At 38.1% G+C, this 15,799-nt stretch overlaps 2 protein-coding genes across 2 annotated transcripts; one reads left to right on the top strand and one right to left on the bottom strand.

Annotated features, from left to right (window-relative positions):
* Positions 1-4,230: 4,230 nt before the first annotated feature.
* LOC108374476 (uncharacterized) lies at positions 4,231-5,711 on the bottom strand. The gene is made up of 2 exons (XM_017630452.1): positions 4,534-5,711; positions 4,231-4,363 (listed from the first exon to the last, which is right to left on the bottom strand). The coding sequence occupies exon 1, from the start codon at positions 5,700-5,702 to the stop codon at positions 4,692-4,694; it is 1,011 nt and encodes a 336-aa protein (XP_017485941.1). The 5' UTR covers positions 5,703-5,711; the 3' UTR covers positions 4,231-4,363; positions 4,534-4,691.
* A 7,805-nt stretch (positions 5,712-13,516) lies between these two features.
* Positions 13,517-15,799, top strand: LOC108374474 (uncharacterized). Its single transcript, XM_017630450.1, has 3 exons — positions 13,517-13,542; positions 13,589-14,066; positions 15,737-15,799. The coding sequence occupies exons 1-3, from the start codon at positions 13,517-13,519 to the stop codon at positions 15,797-15,799; spliced, it is 567 nt and encodes a 188-aa protein (XP_017485939.1).

Raw genomic sequence — 15,799 nt, 5'->3', positions numbered from 1 at the left:
ATATTTTAAGAAAATCCGTACAAATCCAAGGTTCAAACTTTGTGCAACAGTAAAAAAAACAACACACTTTCGTACAAATTTCGAGCTTTTTAATTCGATTTCCCAGATTTATTTTGAGTGTGAGGGTTAGCCCATTAAATTTTAATATAACTAAGTTNGATAAAAGAGACATTTTCTTTGGATTCAGTACTAAAATTTTACTTTTTAATAGCATTTCAAGTGCTTATCAAAACTTTACGAGAAGATTTGACCATTTATCTTAATATTAATCAATTTTAATTATTTTTTGTAAAAATACGGTTTATATTTTAAGAAAATCCGTACAAATCCAAGGTTCAAACTTTGTGCAACAGTAAAAAAAACAACACACTTTCGTACAAATTTCGAGCTTTTTAATTCGATTTCCCAGATTTATTTTGAGTGTGAGGGTTAGCCCATTAAATTTTAATATAACTAAGTTTTTTAAGATTTCTTTGATGAAGGTGTTGGTAATTTTCTCCATATAAAAAATCGTCGAACGCACTTCGTATGGAAGAAAATGGCTGACATCGTCGACAAAAAAAAAATTGCCAAGTTCAACGGAAAGTCCCAGCTACTTTAAACTTGCACTTTATTATACTAAAATTGAATGGGCTAAAAACTAAAGAATATTAAAAAAGCTTGACATTTTTACGAAAGTATGTTGGTTTTTGGATGTTTCGCAAAGATTTAATCTTGGGTTTATATAGTTTTTCTTAAAGAATACATTATATCTTATAAACAGATAGTTAAAATTAAAGAATAATAAAATAAATAGTAAAAACTTGTCAATATGTGAGTGCCGTTAAGGTATTATATTTAAGAAAATCTCTTCTTATAACTAACGAAGACTTTGTTTCTATATAAAGCTGACTTCGACATTTTGTTTTAATAAAACAGTATCGAAAAGTTTCGTTAAAAATTTGCCTAGGCTATATTATACTGGCCTAGGCTATATTATAGTCGGCCGCTGTGGTGTAGTGGTAAGCAGTGCGCGCTTTCACTCACCAGCACCTGGGTTCAAGCCCTGGTCAAAGCAACATCGCAAAAAATTTAGAAAAAGGTTTTTTCTTAACAGCGGTCGTCCCTCGGCAGGCAATGGCAAACCTCCGAGTGTATTTCTGCCATGAAAAACAGCTTCTCATAAAAATACACTCGCCGTTCGGAGTCGGCGTAAAACTGTAGGTCCCTCCGCTTTGTGTGACAATATCAAGGCGCACGCCACAAGATGGAGGAGAAGCTCGGCCAAACACTAACATATGTGTAAGCGCCAATCTATTATTATTATTATTATTATTATTATATTATACTGGTTCGTTCAAGCCATTTTTCAGAACTTACAAAGGTAAATACGAACAGGCGAACAAAAGAGAATACAAAAAATTTCTTGCTGTGAATTTTCAAAACTATATATTTTTAGTATTCAATACAAATATTTACTAGTACTGCGTAGTAGGAAAGTATATTGTAAATGAAATTGTATCAAAAAAGTACAATTGTACCAAAAATGCCAACACTGTTCTGTATACATACTTATTTTTCTTTTTCACTTTTTTACTCTTATTTTATCTTACAGCTTCGCTAAAAGCACTTCTACCAACGCTTGGGTTACCAAATTTTCGCCAATTGATAAAATTTTGCGATTTAAATTCATTTAAAATAATAAGGGTATTCATCAAACCTTATAAATGCATTGTAAACCGTATAAACTTATAATTGTGTAAACCTTATAAATGAACTGTCAAAATTTGTATGGAAACTCGTTTACACATTTCTGATAAATTTATCCAGCGATTTCACTGAATAAACTTGATAAACTGAAGACAATGCAACTCTGTCGCAACTCTAGCTATGTTTTCTTAGGCAATAATCGGGATCCGCATACAAATTTTGCACGCAAATTCAACAACGATATGATCCTGATAGAGATCTGGTTCAATTATTATCCCGTCTGTTTGTTTTGTTTCACTGATAATTCGCAAAGTTTGGTAGCCGTGACAAATGAATTCATACACAAACAGACATTCTGCCATTGTTTCTTATAACTTGCTTCAAATAAATAGAGTGACACTGCGATTTATAACCAAAGAAAACACGACTATTGTCGCATGTGTAAACGAAAAGAGAGTGTGGGTCGTTCATGTAACAGAGTGCATAAACTTATGAGATTATCTGCTTGATAAAGTTATCGGTTTAGATGAATACCACTAATGTAAATAACGATTCGTGTTGAATCGAAAATCGCCTCGTCTAAATAGGGCTGGCAACTTTTTCACTTTCAACTTCGTATTAAATTTTTGTTGCCTGTAAATCGGCTCGTGCGAATACCCCATTATGGGGATAAAGTTTCCAGAGGTAAAATTTTAGGTAGCACACAATTTCTTACACACATGGTTGCTTTTCAGCACCAATGAAAGAAACTTAAGAAACATTAAAAAAATATGCATATAGTGCATTAATTTTTGAAAGAAATACCATATAATGTATGTACTCTGATTAATAATATTAAAAAGTGTATTATAACCACCATTTAATGTTATATTTGATACAAATTAATTTGCTACTCGGAACGCTCTGCGCATTGCCACTGAATATTACGTTTACTTAAAATTACATCCCTGGTCCTTGTTCTTTCTATACTGCATCGTGGTGAATTCACATTTCTCAGAAATTTGACAACAAAACAAAATGAAGGGAGTATTTGATTTGCTAATTTTTGCGATTTCTATTGTTTAATGTAAATTTTATGTATTTTTACGCAGAAAGGAGTTAAGTGGTAAAATACTGTGAATACAAGATGTGTTATACACTTTTTACAAAAAAAAGGGGGATTCCTCCTCTCTCTCCTCGGCAACACAGAAAGGAGAATTCTACGTAGTAAGGGTTATAATCCCTAAGCCCTTTCATTTTATTATTTTAAAATTTTAATCCTTATTTGCATTTGCCAGTTTTGGGAGATAAGTAAGTAAGCACGTCTTTTTCATGTGTATTTTTTCTTAGACTTTGTATAAAAAAAAAGAAAAAAACTGTGTGGGGTTGGTCGAATGAATGCCCTCCTAGTCACCAGTTCCGAGTCTTTTCGATTGCTGAGTATGAGGCCTTATGTTGGACAAAAGACGGAGTATAAAGGACCCAAATGGTGGAAATTAGCCTATGGTTACAGAAGATATGTAATAAAGTTATCGACAAAGACTTGCGTGCCGCTTGCCCTTTTCTCCCAAACCCGCTGGTAAACATAAATGAAAGTTAAAATATAAAAACTAATTGATAAAATTTAAGTAAAATCTGCGGAAAATTAACAATAAAAACGACTTTTTTTACATGCACTTTTCTCTCAAAGTGTTTACCGGTAAACCCAAATGAAGGTTAAAATTTAAAAACGAATTAAAAAAATTAAGTAAAATCTGTGGATAATTAACAATAAACTAATTTTTTCGCAAAATCTATAAAGGTTCCTTTTATTTTTCAAAAAAAACTGTGCACCAGTTATTATTTTGCACCCTGTATATGATAAAATATTAATAGCTGGAAAAAGGAGTACAAAAGAAGTACAAAACTAATAAAGGAGTACATTTCCACATATTTTTTTTGGGAGTACAAGGGAGTACAATGCAATAAAAAGGAGTACTTTTACTCTCAAAAGCAGTACGTCTGGCAACCCTAGTCTGGCAAAGAAACGCGGCCCATTCTACGTGCCTGCAGAAGGCTAATTGGCTTCTGTGATCTGTATCCGCGGTATCAACAAAGTTGCACCAAAAGTGCGTAAAGTTTTACTGTTGTTCCGTTTTCGCCACATTAACCCCAGTTTTTCAGTCAAATCTTAAATCAGTTCGTGAATTGATCTACAAACGTGGAATTGTCAAGCACAACCATCAACGACTCAATCTCTGACAACTTTGTGATCGAACGCAAATTGCGCAAAGCGCACGATATTCAGTGCGTTGATTATTTGGCGCACGAAATATTCACTGTTGGATCCCACTTCAATACAGCCTCCAACTTCCTCTGGCCACTCAAGCTCAACACCAACCGGCGGCTGGCGCAAGAGGGCTAATCATTACGTTGAGGTTGGTGATTTCGGTAACCGTGAAGACAAGATCAACAAACTGCTGCGCAAGATGGCTTAAAGCAATTTTTTGGTGTACAAAATATAAATAATAAATATATAATAGATAAAAATAGAAAATGTTTTTGGTTTTAAGTAAGTTGTTGATCGAATTTAATATATATTATTGTTGTTGTTGTAGGCTAGTCGATCGATTACTTTCGTGTGCAAGAAAACCACTTTTTTCTTCACGTTTTGCCCAACGTTTCGCTAATCACCTTAGCATCTTCAGGGGCGCATCTTTATTTACATAGACATCAACAATAAACAAAGAACAATGTTATGGACAAATATTGATATATGTATGTACGTAATTACAAAAATTAGGTTAAATATTTGAAAAACAACAAACGAAGATACAAACACAAAGGGACAATAACAGGTTTTTTGATTTTAACTGTGGCACTTACTCATAGTTAAGATTTAATTTACACTGGACATTTGGAAATATTTTGAAAAATTGAACACCAAAAACATTGAAACGTATTGAACAGTGAACATTAAACATTAACTTATTAAAAATATTGATACCATCGCTGTGTGGTACTCTCGTCATACTAAATGTTTATTACAAGCATAGCATATAAGCAGCCGCGATATCATCCGTGTCCTCCTTCTTGTTAATTGTTTTTTCTCTTTTCTGTAATATTCGTAGGCTTTCTATAGTGAATCTCGCTTTTTCCCTCCGTTCCTTGTCTAATATTTTGACGTTGGCTAAATCAGCTGTGTGACCACTATCTTGTATGTGTTGCGCCAAAGCTGTGCTTTGCTTATTTTTCTTTATATCTGCTTCGTGCTCTGACAGACGAACGCCCAATGCTCTCTTAGTCGTTCCTATATAAACTTTGTTGCAGTTTTCGTTTTTGCTTCCTTTGCAAGTTATTTCGTATACCACGTTGCTTTGCTGCTGGGGCGGTAGTGGCGTTTTTGTTTTGGTAAAGATCGAAGAAAGTGTGCAGTTTGATCGGTACGCCAACGTTACATTAAGGTTGTTGGTGTTTATGTCATCGTTAAATTGTTGGTAAAAGCGAGGGATGTATGTGACACTATAATATCGCTTGTTGTCATTGGGTGTTTTCGTGTCCGGTACTCTCTTAATTTCGTTGTTTATTTCTGACGTTTTCTGTTTTATTAGGCTTTGTATTAAGTGGTGTGGGTAGTTGTTGCTTACCAGAATTTTGTTTATTTTCTTTATGTTCGTGTCTCTAAATTGTTGGTGACTTATCGTTAGTACTTTGTGGATTAGATTTCTAGCTGTGTTAATTTTGTATTTCAAAGGTTGCGAAGATAAGTAATTTATTAGACGCCCAGAGGAAGTAGGCTTTGAGTACCAGTCAAGAAGAATGGCGTTACTTTTTCGGTGGATCATGACATCCAAAAAAGGTATACGTAAATTGTTCTCTGATTCCATCGTGAATTGTAATTTAGGATGATATTCGTTGAGTGTTTTAAGAATTATATCCGCGTCGTTTCGTTTTATAATAGCAAATATATCGTCTACGTACTTGACAATGAACTTGATGTCAATGTTGAAATTTTCTTTGAGGCTCATAAAGGTGTTGTCTAATAAGTCGTCCATTACAACGTCAGCTATTGTAATTGAAAGGGGGTTGCCCATTGGCATACCAAAAGTTTGTGCGTAGAAGTTACCATTGCATTCGAAATAGTTGTTATCTCTCAGACAAAAGTTTAAAATATTCTGAAATTTGTTTCTGGGGATTCCTGTGCTCTGCTGAATTCTATCATACTTATTCATGATAATTTTGACCGCTAAATGTGTTGGAATATTTGTGAATAGAGAAATCACATCAAATGATACCAACAATTCTTCCTTGCTTTTTGTAATTACGTACATACATATATCAATATTTGTCGATAACATTGTTCTTTGTTTATTGTTGATGTCTATGTAAATAAAGATGCGCCCCTGAAGATGCTAAGGTGATTAGCGAAACGTTGGGCAAAACGTGAAGAAAAAAGTGGTTTTCTTGCACACGAAAGTAATCGATCGACTAGCCTACAACAACAACAGAAAATGTTTTTTTTTTGTAATTTTCTGAAGGTTTAAATCGCAAATATGCCAATCGGAAGGCAGTGTATATTCGCAATTTCTTGAATAGTGTCGGAATTCTATTGCCGTTTCTAAATGCCATTTCAAAAGGTTCCAATCCACAAATTTAATTACTTGTTTTGATTTTTCAGCTCATTAATGATGCAACCAGGGTTGCATTTACTGTCTATGAAAGTATTTTATGAAGCGTTCCAAAATTAGCTCCGAGCAACTAAAAGTTGGTTCAGCTTAAGTGAAATAGTTTTTTGTTAAATTTTTATTCCTGGCACTTATAAAAAAAAAAATTTGATCAATATTAATATATGAAATGAAGTAAATAAAAATCTACGAATACATTTCTTGAATATTTTGTCATAGAGCCGGTATTAAATACAGACATAACGCCGTCGGGCGTTGGTCTTGACGTATATAGAATTAATGCATTAGAGAGATAAATATACAAGCTAAGATTTTTTTGTTAATTAACGATGCAAGTTGCTCTGCAAACGTCAAGCTGTGAGGTTGTACTTTATTGTGCTCTGATTTTGGCTTTCTATTTGCTAAGTTTATTGTGCTAATCCCGAGTTAAAGTAGTGATAAAAAGTGCTTATGAGCATTATAGTGTGAAATAATTGAAGCTAAGTGAAAGTTATTGTGTTTTGTATTAAACTAAATCTAACTAAATTTCACTAGCATACATTCTAATCTTGCCGAGTCATTTGTTGCTATCATTGTTGTTGCATCCTTTGTAGTTAACTGAATTCATTTTGCTTTTGCACATTTGTTCTACACTTTTTGTTTACTTCTTCTAGTAATTCTTGTCACAGCTGTTTGCGTTGCGTTTATTAAGTGTCATAATTACAGTGATACTCAAACTGTTCACTACATTTATTTAAAGCTATTTACATCAGCTCCTTAATTGTCATAATTTATTTTGTTTGTCTTTTTATTAACGAGTGTTATTACATAAATCTTTCAATATGAAGTGCGATCTTGATACTTACCAAATTAAAAGCGATTCTGAACGCTACTTATCGTGCTGGCTGTGTGATGGTATTTACAATCTGAAATGTGCTGGTTTGACGGGAAGAATTCTGGACGCTATTAATGATGGCAAGGGCCCTCGCTGGTCTTGCGTAAAGTGCAGGTCAACCGAAGTTGATATTTTCAAGCTATTTAGGCAAACCAGAAATGGTTTTACAGAAATGAGAAAAGAATTGTCGGTACTGACAGAAAAATTTAAGCATTATTAAAATGTGTTTAAATCATTCAAATGCTTGGATACCTTGAAATCTGTTAAGAATATCCGCGTGTCTAAACGTAAGCGTCTTCATAGTCCATCTAAGGAAATAATTGCCGTTGCACGTCAGAATAATCATCCGACTGACTTAATTAATCTATCTTCTCCATGTCCTCCAGCATCAGAATCCTCAGTCTTAAAAGAGCGTGCAACGAAATCTGCTTCGGATAATAACGAGCCTGAAGTATCTTCCCCTTCTCCCATTGAAGTGGTGGCATCATCTTCAAAGCTTCCACCGCCTTCCCTATCCTCAACTACTAACGCAGTAACTCAACACCGTCCGCCGGTACTCCAGTCTGATACAAGGAAACTAGTTGTGGTTCCGCCAAAGAAATCAATCTTTGTCTCTAGATTTTCGAGAGACACTACCGAAGACGATATAACGCTTTATATCTCATCAAAAATTACAACTGTCGACTTAAGCATCAGAAAATTTAATTTTAAATACGAAAGAAATATTGCCTCATTTAAAATTGATGCAAATTTAGATAATTTTAATGCGCTGCTTAGTAGTTCTTTTTGGCCCCCCGGAGCTTTCGTTCGAGAATTCGAATATAGGCTCAAAAAAGGAAATATTAGCTATTATTCCCCGTCAGAACACTGAATCAAAAAACTAATTATTAAATCTGCTTTAAGTATTTATTACCAAAATGTAAGAGGCTTAAATACTAAATTAACGAACTTATACCTTAAAGGCCTTGAATGTAATTATAATATTCTTTCTTTTACTGAAACTTGGCTGAAACCTCACATTTTCAATTCAGAGATTCTTCCAAATAATTATCATATCTATAGACAAGATAGGGAGGACAGAATCGGCGGTGGCGTGCTCTTCGCTGTAGACTCTTCAATACCATCTGGACACATTGGTGTATTCACGACTCATCTCTTTACTGAAATCAGTTAATTTACTGACTAAACCCTCTGGCCCGTAGTCATAGTCAAAATAAAGTCGACTTTAAAGTTAGTTGCAGCTTTTTTGACAGATATCCCATTGAAAATTATGTCAAAAAGCTGCAAGCATATCATGGAACATCATTGACAATGATTTCGTACCTTTCGCGTCTAGTGCGTGCAACAACGTATTTTTAGAGGAGATGGCTGAAGTCTGCCTAACTCAGATTAATGTCCTTCACAATAAGTTTGGTAAAGTATTAGATCTTGTTTATGTTGATGATGCATCTAAGTGCGTTGTAAATAAGTGTGATCCACTAGTTTTGCCCGAAGATGTCTACCACCCTGCTATGGAGGTATCTTGCGAAGTTATAAGTGATGGTCAAAATTGCAGTACCCAAGCATACGAACCAAATATTCGCTTTGATTTTTCGAAAGCCAACTTTAAAAAGCTTAACAAAGAACTGTCTAAATTGTCGTGGCCTGCATATAAAGAAAATATTGAAGAAAGCGTTGCACTTTTTAGCTTTACTTTACATAAATCATTTGAAAAGCATGTGCCTAAACGCATGTATGTTCCTGAAGAACAAACACAGTTATGGTTCACTAAAGAACTGAGAAATTTGAAAAACAAAAAGTCGCGTTATTTTAGATTACACAAAAAAACCGGTTGGTGGGTTTCCTTCCGCCATGAAGTATCAAAATACCGCCTCTAGTGATAATCAAACAATTTCTAACATGTTCGCTCAGTTTTTTAAATCCAATTATTCCATTAACTCACATGCTAACATTGACTATCCTTTTAAACTATGTCCAATGAACTCAATAAATATCCCAGTAATATCTCCCGATGATGTAGTAGTTTATCTGAAATCCTTAAAGCAGTCCTTCAGTTATGGTCCTGACCAGATCCCTACCTGTATTCTTATAAATTGTGCTGATTATCTCTATGAGCCGTTAACAGCGTTATTTAATTTGTCTCTTAAAGAGGGCGTTTTTCCAACTATATGGAAGGAATCGTTCATAACCCCGTTACATAAAAGCGGTAGCAGATCTTCAGTGGAGAACTACCGGGGAATAGCTAAGCTTTCTGCAATTCCTAAATTATTTGAAGCAATTATAACAAATCAGTTGACGCATTCTATCTCTTCTAGCATTTCATATAGTCAACATGGATTTTGCAAGGGCAAATCAACTTCTACAAATTTACTTGAATTAACATCCTATATCTCAAAAGCATTTAGTGAAAGCAAAACTGTTGATGTTATATATACTGACTTCAGTAAAGCATTTGACAAAGTGTGCCACTCGTTGCTCATCTATAAACTTGATCTTCTTGTTCTTCCGCCTAATTTTCTACGTTGGATCTCTTCATACCTCTATGATAGATCACAAAGGGTGATGTTTAAAAATACTATCTCTGACGTCATTGATGTTACTTCAGGAGTCCCTCAAGGTAGCCACCTAATCCCGGTTATGTTCTTGCTTTTTATAAACGATATTTCTACAGATATACAATTTTCCAAAATGTTAATGTATGCAGATGATGTAAAGCTTTATTAATCGTACGTTTCAATTAAAGAAAGGTCTTTGCTACAATCAGACTTAAGCAGCATGTGTTACCGCCGATTAGTACGGCCGAACAGTGAAATTCGATCTGGCAACACTGAACCGTTTCTTATTCTCCGTATCAATTTCTTATCCTTTTGTACTGTTTGCCTTTTTCAACATCTACATGCATCTTGTATTTTCTATTAAATTTATCTGAATAACTGCGAATGTAAATTTCTATATATGTATATAACTGCAAGCAATTTAAACTGTAAAAACGTGTAGTGAGTTCAATACAAAAAGTTTTAAAGTGCGTAGCCACATGCGTACTATATAAAATTTGTGTTTTATTTCAGTATCCTTCACGTTTGCCGCGCTATAAACTAAGCGCAACATTCTTTAAAACTTTTTTGGCAATATTCTCCAAAACGTTTAATATTGATTTGAACTATAAATATAAAATGCCTGCAAATTGCAACAAATGTGTCGAACCGGACAACGACAGAATGGTTCAATGCGATCATTGCAACGCCTGGTACCACTTCGACTGTGTTTCAGTCGATAGCAACGTGGCCGACGTCAGCTGAACTTGCGCAACGTGTCAGCAGACCCCATCGCCCATCAGCGTGGGACCGACAGCTTCGTCATCGCAAACCTTTGTGCAAGGTAACCGGCAAGTGCAATTTGCACCATCGTTTCTTACTACAATAGCAACTCAAAGTTCGGCGCCCCACGTGATGATGTCCGGAGCAACACAATCGCGGACTATTACTTCACAAGCCTTTGCGTCAGCTATGCCGACGCATATTACATTGCCGCCCACCACCGCCATAAGCACATGTCAGACATCTTCGAATTTTGCACCGTCTACCACAGGCAATAAGGTTCAGCATACTTCGACGACGACTGCGGCTACAGGGCACCTTTCAATGCCCCCGGCAACGGTATCGGCATCACGCTTAGGAGTCAATGTGGTAACGTCCCCGATCGCATCGAGCGCTCAAATCGGAAACCTTTTAATAGGCACATCGTAAGCTCTAGGCAATTTCGGTATGCACCGTAATCTCCAGCTAGAACGGCTGGAAGAAGAAATGAAAATCCAGCAGCAATACTTGGATGAGAAATATAAAATTTTATCACAATACAACGATTTACCTTTAACTAGTTCCTCAATGGTCGCGCCAAGTCACGGGCCTACAACAGCACAGTTAGCCGCCAGGCAAGCTATTCCGAAACAACTTCCCATGTTCAATGGGGACCCAGAAGAATGGCCGCTATTCATTAGCACATTCCAAAACAGCACCGCAGTGGCGGGCTATACGAACGCTGAAAACCTTATAAGTCTTGCCTGAAAGGAAAAAGAACGGGACATGGTTAAAAGCAAATTGTTTTTACAGTCCATGGTACCCGAGGTAATTAAAACACTTGAAATGTGCTTTGGTAGACCTGAACACATAATCGAGCGTTTAATGATCAGAGCGCGCAGCATGTCACAGCTCAAGGACAAACTGGAAAGTCTAATTGAGTTTGCACTGTACGTGAGAAATATTTGCACAACGATGGAAGGCTGCCAGATGCATATGCATTTACACAATCCGCTGCTCGTAAAAGAGTTGGTTGACTAACTACCAAATAACCACAAATTGAGTTGGGCAGTTCATCCAAAAGATATCAACATACCTGTCGTCAAACAATTCAGCGACTGGCTTTATAGTCTGGCTGAAGCAGCGAGCACTGTCGTTAATCTAGCGCCAAGTAGAGGTGCCGCAGCAGTTAATACTCATCGAGTGGAAACGCTTCCACAAAATCTACGAAACCTTAAGCAATGCAGCGTTTGCGATAGTGAGGAACACATAGTTGCCACAATGTGAGGTTTTTAAAACCTTACACTGCAACGTAAATGGGAAGTGGTCAAAAATAAAAACCTTTGTCGTCAGTGTTTGAACATACATAAGCGTAGGTGTTTCTTGAATAAAACTTGCGGTAGAGATGGTTGCCAATTGAAACGTCATCCACTACTACACAATGCAAATGCAGCAAAGAATATAGCACAACCGGGTTTTGTAAGTATAAGCGAGTCGTCGGACGCTCAGGGAATACGCATACCAGCATTCACGAAGAACATCAGCCGTTGTTTAGAATAGTTCCAGTCCGCATTCACTCAAATAACAAAACAATTAATATACGCATTCTTAGACGAAGGGTCCTCTGTTACGCTAATCGAGAAGACGGTGTTGGACGAACTAGAGGTTAAGGGTGAACAAGAACCCCTATACTTGCGGTGGACGGGAAGCACCAAGCGCATTGAGGAAGATTCCGTCAAAGCCACTATCAAAGTCTCAAGTATCACTAACGCACAGAAATATTCGTTAAGGGACGTACATACTGTCAATGGTCTTGACACAATCAATTAAAGCGTCCACCCTGTGCGAGAAGTACCCATATTTGACCGGGTTGCCGATTGCTTCATACAATAATATAAAACCGTCCTTGTTGATTGGAGTCGATAATTGGAAATTAGCAGTGCCACAAAAAATTGAAGAGGGGTTATGGTTCCAGCCTATAGCTTCAAAAACGCGTCTAGGTTGGACGCTGCAAGGATGTCAGGCGAGTCGTACGATAAAGCACCGATTGAACATTAACACGTGTGATTGCCAAAAACAGTATGACAAGCTACATGGAACTGTGAAAGAGTTTTTCGCTATGGAATGCCCCAAACCGACGCAGCTGCTATCACAGGACGACGAGAAAGCTGTCAGTATGTTGAACGACACTTGCTGAAAAGTTGACGGCCACTACGAGATCGGTCTTTTATGGCGCGACCCAAATAAGAGGTTACCGGAAAGCTATAGTCACTGTTTACAACGATTAGACTGTCTAAAACGGAAGCTAGATAAAGACACCGTCTTGGAATCCATGATTAAGGGCCAAATTGACAACTTAATCGTCAAAGGGTACGCGCGGAAACTGTCGCCAGCTGAAGCCGCGATCCCAAAGGGGAAAATATGGTACCTACCGATATTCCTGGTAACAAACCAAAACAAGCCCGGTAAAACTCGGCTGGTATGGGATGCAGCCGCGAAGGCGAACGGAGCATCACTTAACGACTTTCTTCTCAGCGGCCCAGATTTGCTAAACTCCCTAGTGAATATTCTATTGGCATTTAGAGTAGGCAAGGTTGGTGTATGCGGCGACATCGCCGAAATGTTTCATCGTGTTAACATACGAGAAGGCGACATGCACGCGCAGCGCTTCTTGTGGTACGATGAAGGCGACAAAGCTCGGTATCCAAGCATTTACGTCAAGCGCGCTATGACGTTTGGCCTAAATTGTGCGCCTTGCATCGCACACTTTATACGCGACAAAAATGCAGACGACTTCAAGGACCAGTTCCCTCGGGCAGTTGAGGCAATTAAGAAAAGTCATTATGTGGACGACCTGATCGAAAGTGCAGATGACGAAAAATCCTCTCTGGAACTAGCAAAGCAAATAAAACAAATCCACGCGGCTGCCGGCAAATCCGTGGTCGGTCTTCAAACTTGACGTCCGTAGTCGAGAAGCTAGAGGAAGATCCAATTACTACCGCGAAAATTAAAGAATGGGGCTCGGCGAAGAAGGTCCTAGGTATGTTTTGGGACCCCTTTAATGACAGTTTTAAGTATATTTTCAGGTTCACGAAGCGTCGTCGAGACGTTGTCAGTGAATCACTCATACCAACAAAAAGGGAGATTCTGCAAGTACTTATGTCAATCTTCGACGCACTTGGATTCGTAAGCTGCTATACCATAGGCCTAAAAATTATACTGCAAGAATTATGGCGCGCCGGAATCGCTTGGGACGAACCGTTGCGCGACGATCTAAACAACAAATGGTGTCAATGGAAAAACTTAATGCAGCTTATACGTGACGTCAATATATCCAAATGTTTTTCTCCATTATTGCAAGATGCACAAGACGTCCAACTGCATACTTTCGTGGACGCGGGGGAGGGCGGCTACGCAGCAGTCTGCTATCTGCGGGTTAAGAGAGATGACGATGTAACGGTTTCCCTTGTAGTCGCGAAATCAAAAGTTGCGCCATTGAAACCACTCTCTATCCCAAGGCTTGAGTTGCAAGCAGCCGTGATCGGCACAAGGCTGGCCGATATGGTAACGAGTGTGCAGCGCATCCCTATTAAGTCGAAGCATTGGTGGACAGATTCCAAAACAGTACTGCGATGGCGTTGGGTTCCATCGAAAGCTAACCCCGCCGACGTAGGCACAAAATTTACAACGCGATCGAACTACCGGCTCTGGTTTACTGGCCCGGATTTCTTAGTTTTGGACCAAAAAGCATGACCGCAGTGTGCCGAAATGAGCGTTAATACGGTTAAAGTTCCAGAGCTCAGGAATTTCGTTTCACGTATCGACAGGCTGCAGTTGCAAAAAATTACAGTCAACGCCGAATACTTCTCCAACTGGAAACGTTTATACCGAGCCGTGGCCACGTTTGCATTATATGTGAGCAGGCTGCAATCAGTGATAAGAGGCGCTAGGTCTAAAAAGATTACGATAGACTTCGAAGATACGAAACGAGCCCAAAGTTTCCTGGTGAAACACGCACAGAGTACCGAATTTAGTGAAGAGATTAGTTACCTACAACGCGGTAAGACCATCGAGAAGTCCAGCAAACTATATTCCTTAAATATTTACTTGGACTCAGAAGGAATAATTAGGAGCAGAGGCCGTGTGGAGCATCTAAATAACCACAGCGACGTTATAATTTTACCTAATTCTCACCATATAACCTTCCTTATAGTGCGGTGGATGCATGAAAACCTACATCATCTAATGCATGAGACGATTATCAATCGGGTGCGAAGTCAATATTTCATACCTCGACTCAGGGTGCTTTACAGACAGGTACGTCGTACGTGTCAAAAACGTAAGAACGCGAGCGCAACGCCTCAAATACCTCAAATGGCAGCTCTACCAGCGGCACGGCTCGCGGCCTTTCACGTACGTAGGCGTCGATTACTTTGGCCCGCTAAACGTCGCCGTTGGGAGAAGACCAGAGAAGAGATGGGGCGTTTTATTTACGTGCTTGACCCTGCGAGCTGTACATATCGAGATTGCTCACAGCCTGGGTACAAGCTCATGTGTGATGTCATCTGACGGTTATAAACCAATATGCGGAGATACTGGTAACCTACGACAACGTTGGCGCCAGGCGCAGCTGTTTGCAGACCGTTTTTGGCACAGGTGGGTCAAAGAATACGTGCTTATCATTTCACGACGCAGTAAATGGTTCGTCAAGCAAAAACCAGTGTGCATCGGCGATGTAGTTGTGATTGTGGACCATGATCTGCCGAAGAATTGCTGGCCGATAGGCAAAGTCGTGGATTCCGTCATAGCTAGAGACGGTCAAGTCCGAAGCGTGGTGAGCAAACTAAGTCCAGCATACTTCATCGACCTGTAGCGAAAATCGCAGTACTGGACGTTGGTAATGAGGAGAGTAAACTCGCGAACATATACTCGTTTACGGGCGAGGGAATGTTACCGCCGATGAGTACGGCCGAACAGTGAAATCTCGATCTGGCAACACTGAGCCGTTTCTTATTCTCCGTATCATTTTCTTATCCTTTTGAACTATTTGCCTTTTTCAACATCTACATGAATCTAGTATTTTCTATTAAATTTATCTGAATAACTGCGAATGTAAATTTCTATATATATAACTGCAAGCATTTTAAACTGTAAAAACGTGTAGTGAGTTCAATACAAAAGTTTTAAAGTGCGTAGCCACATGCGTACTATATAAAATTTGTGTTTTATTTCAGTATCCTTCACGTTTGCCGCGCTATAAAGTAAGCGCAACAGTATGGCTTACTGGTGTCAAGTAA

The sequence above is a fragment of the Rhagoletis zephyria genome, unplaced genomic scaffold, assembly GCF_001687245.7.
Source record: "Rhagoletis zephyria isolate East Lansing unplaced genomic scaffold, Rhagoletis_zephyria_1.1 Rzeph_scaffold_07748, whole genome shotgun sequence".
In the NCBI taxonomy this organism is placed as follows: domain Eukaryota; kingdom Metazoa; phylum Arthropoda; class Insecta; order Diptera; family Tephritidae; genus Rhagoletis; species Rhagoletis zephyria.
This window is presented reverse-complemented; position numbering and strand designations above follow the sequence as displayed.

Coding starts and splice junctions, on each gene's coding strand:
- LOC108374476 (XM_017630452.1), bottom strand. CDS start 5,702: ATGGACGACTTATTAGACAACACCTTTATGAGCCTCAAAGAAAATTTC.
- LOC108374474 (XM_017630450.1), top strand. CDS start 13,517: ATGGGGCTCGGCGAAGAAGGTCCTAG. Junction 13,543..13,588: donor CTCGGCGAAGAAGGTCCTAG/GTATGTTTTGGG, acceptor GTATATTTTCAG/GTTCACGAAGCGTCGTCGAG. Junction 14,067..15,736: donor GCACAAGGCTGGCCGATATG/GTAACGAGTGTG, acceptor GTTTTATTTCAG/TATCCTTCACGTTTGCCGCG.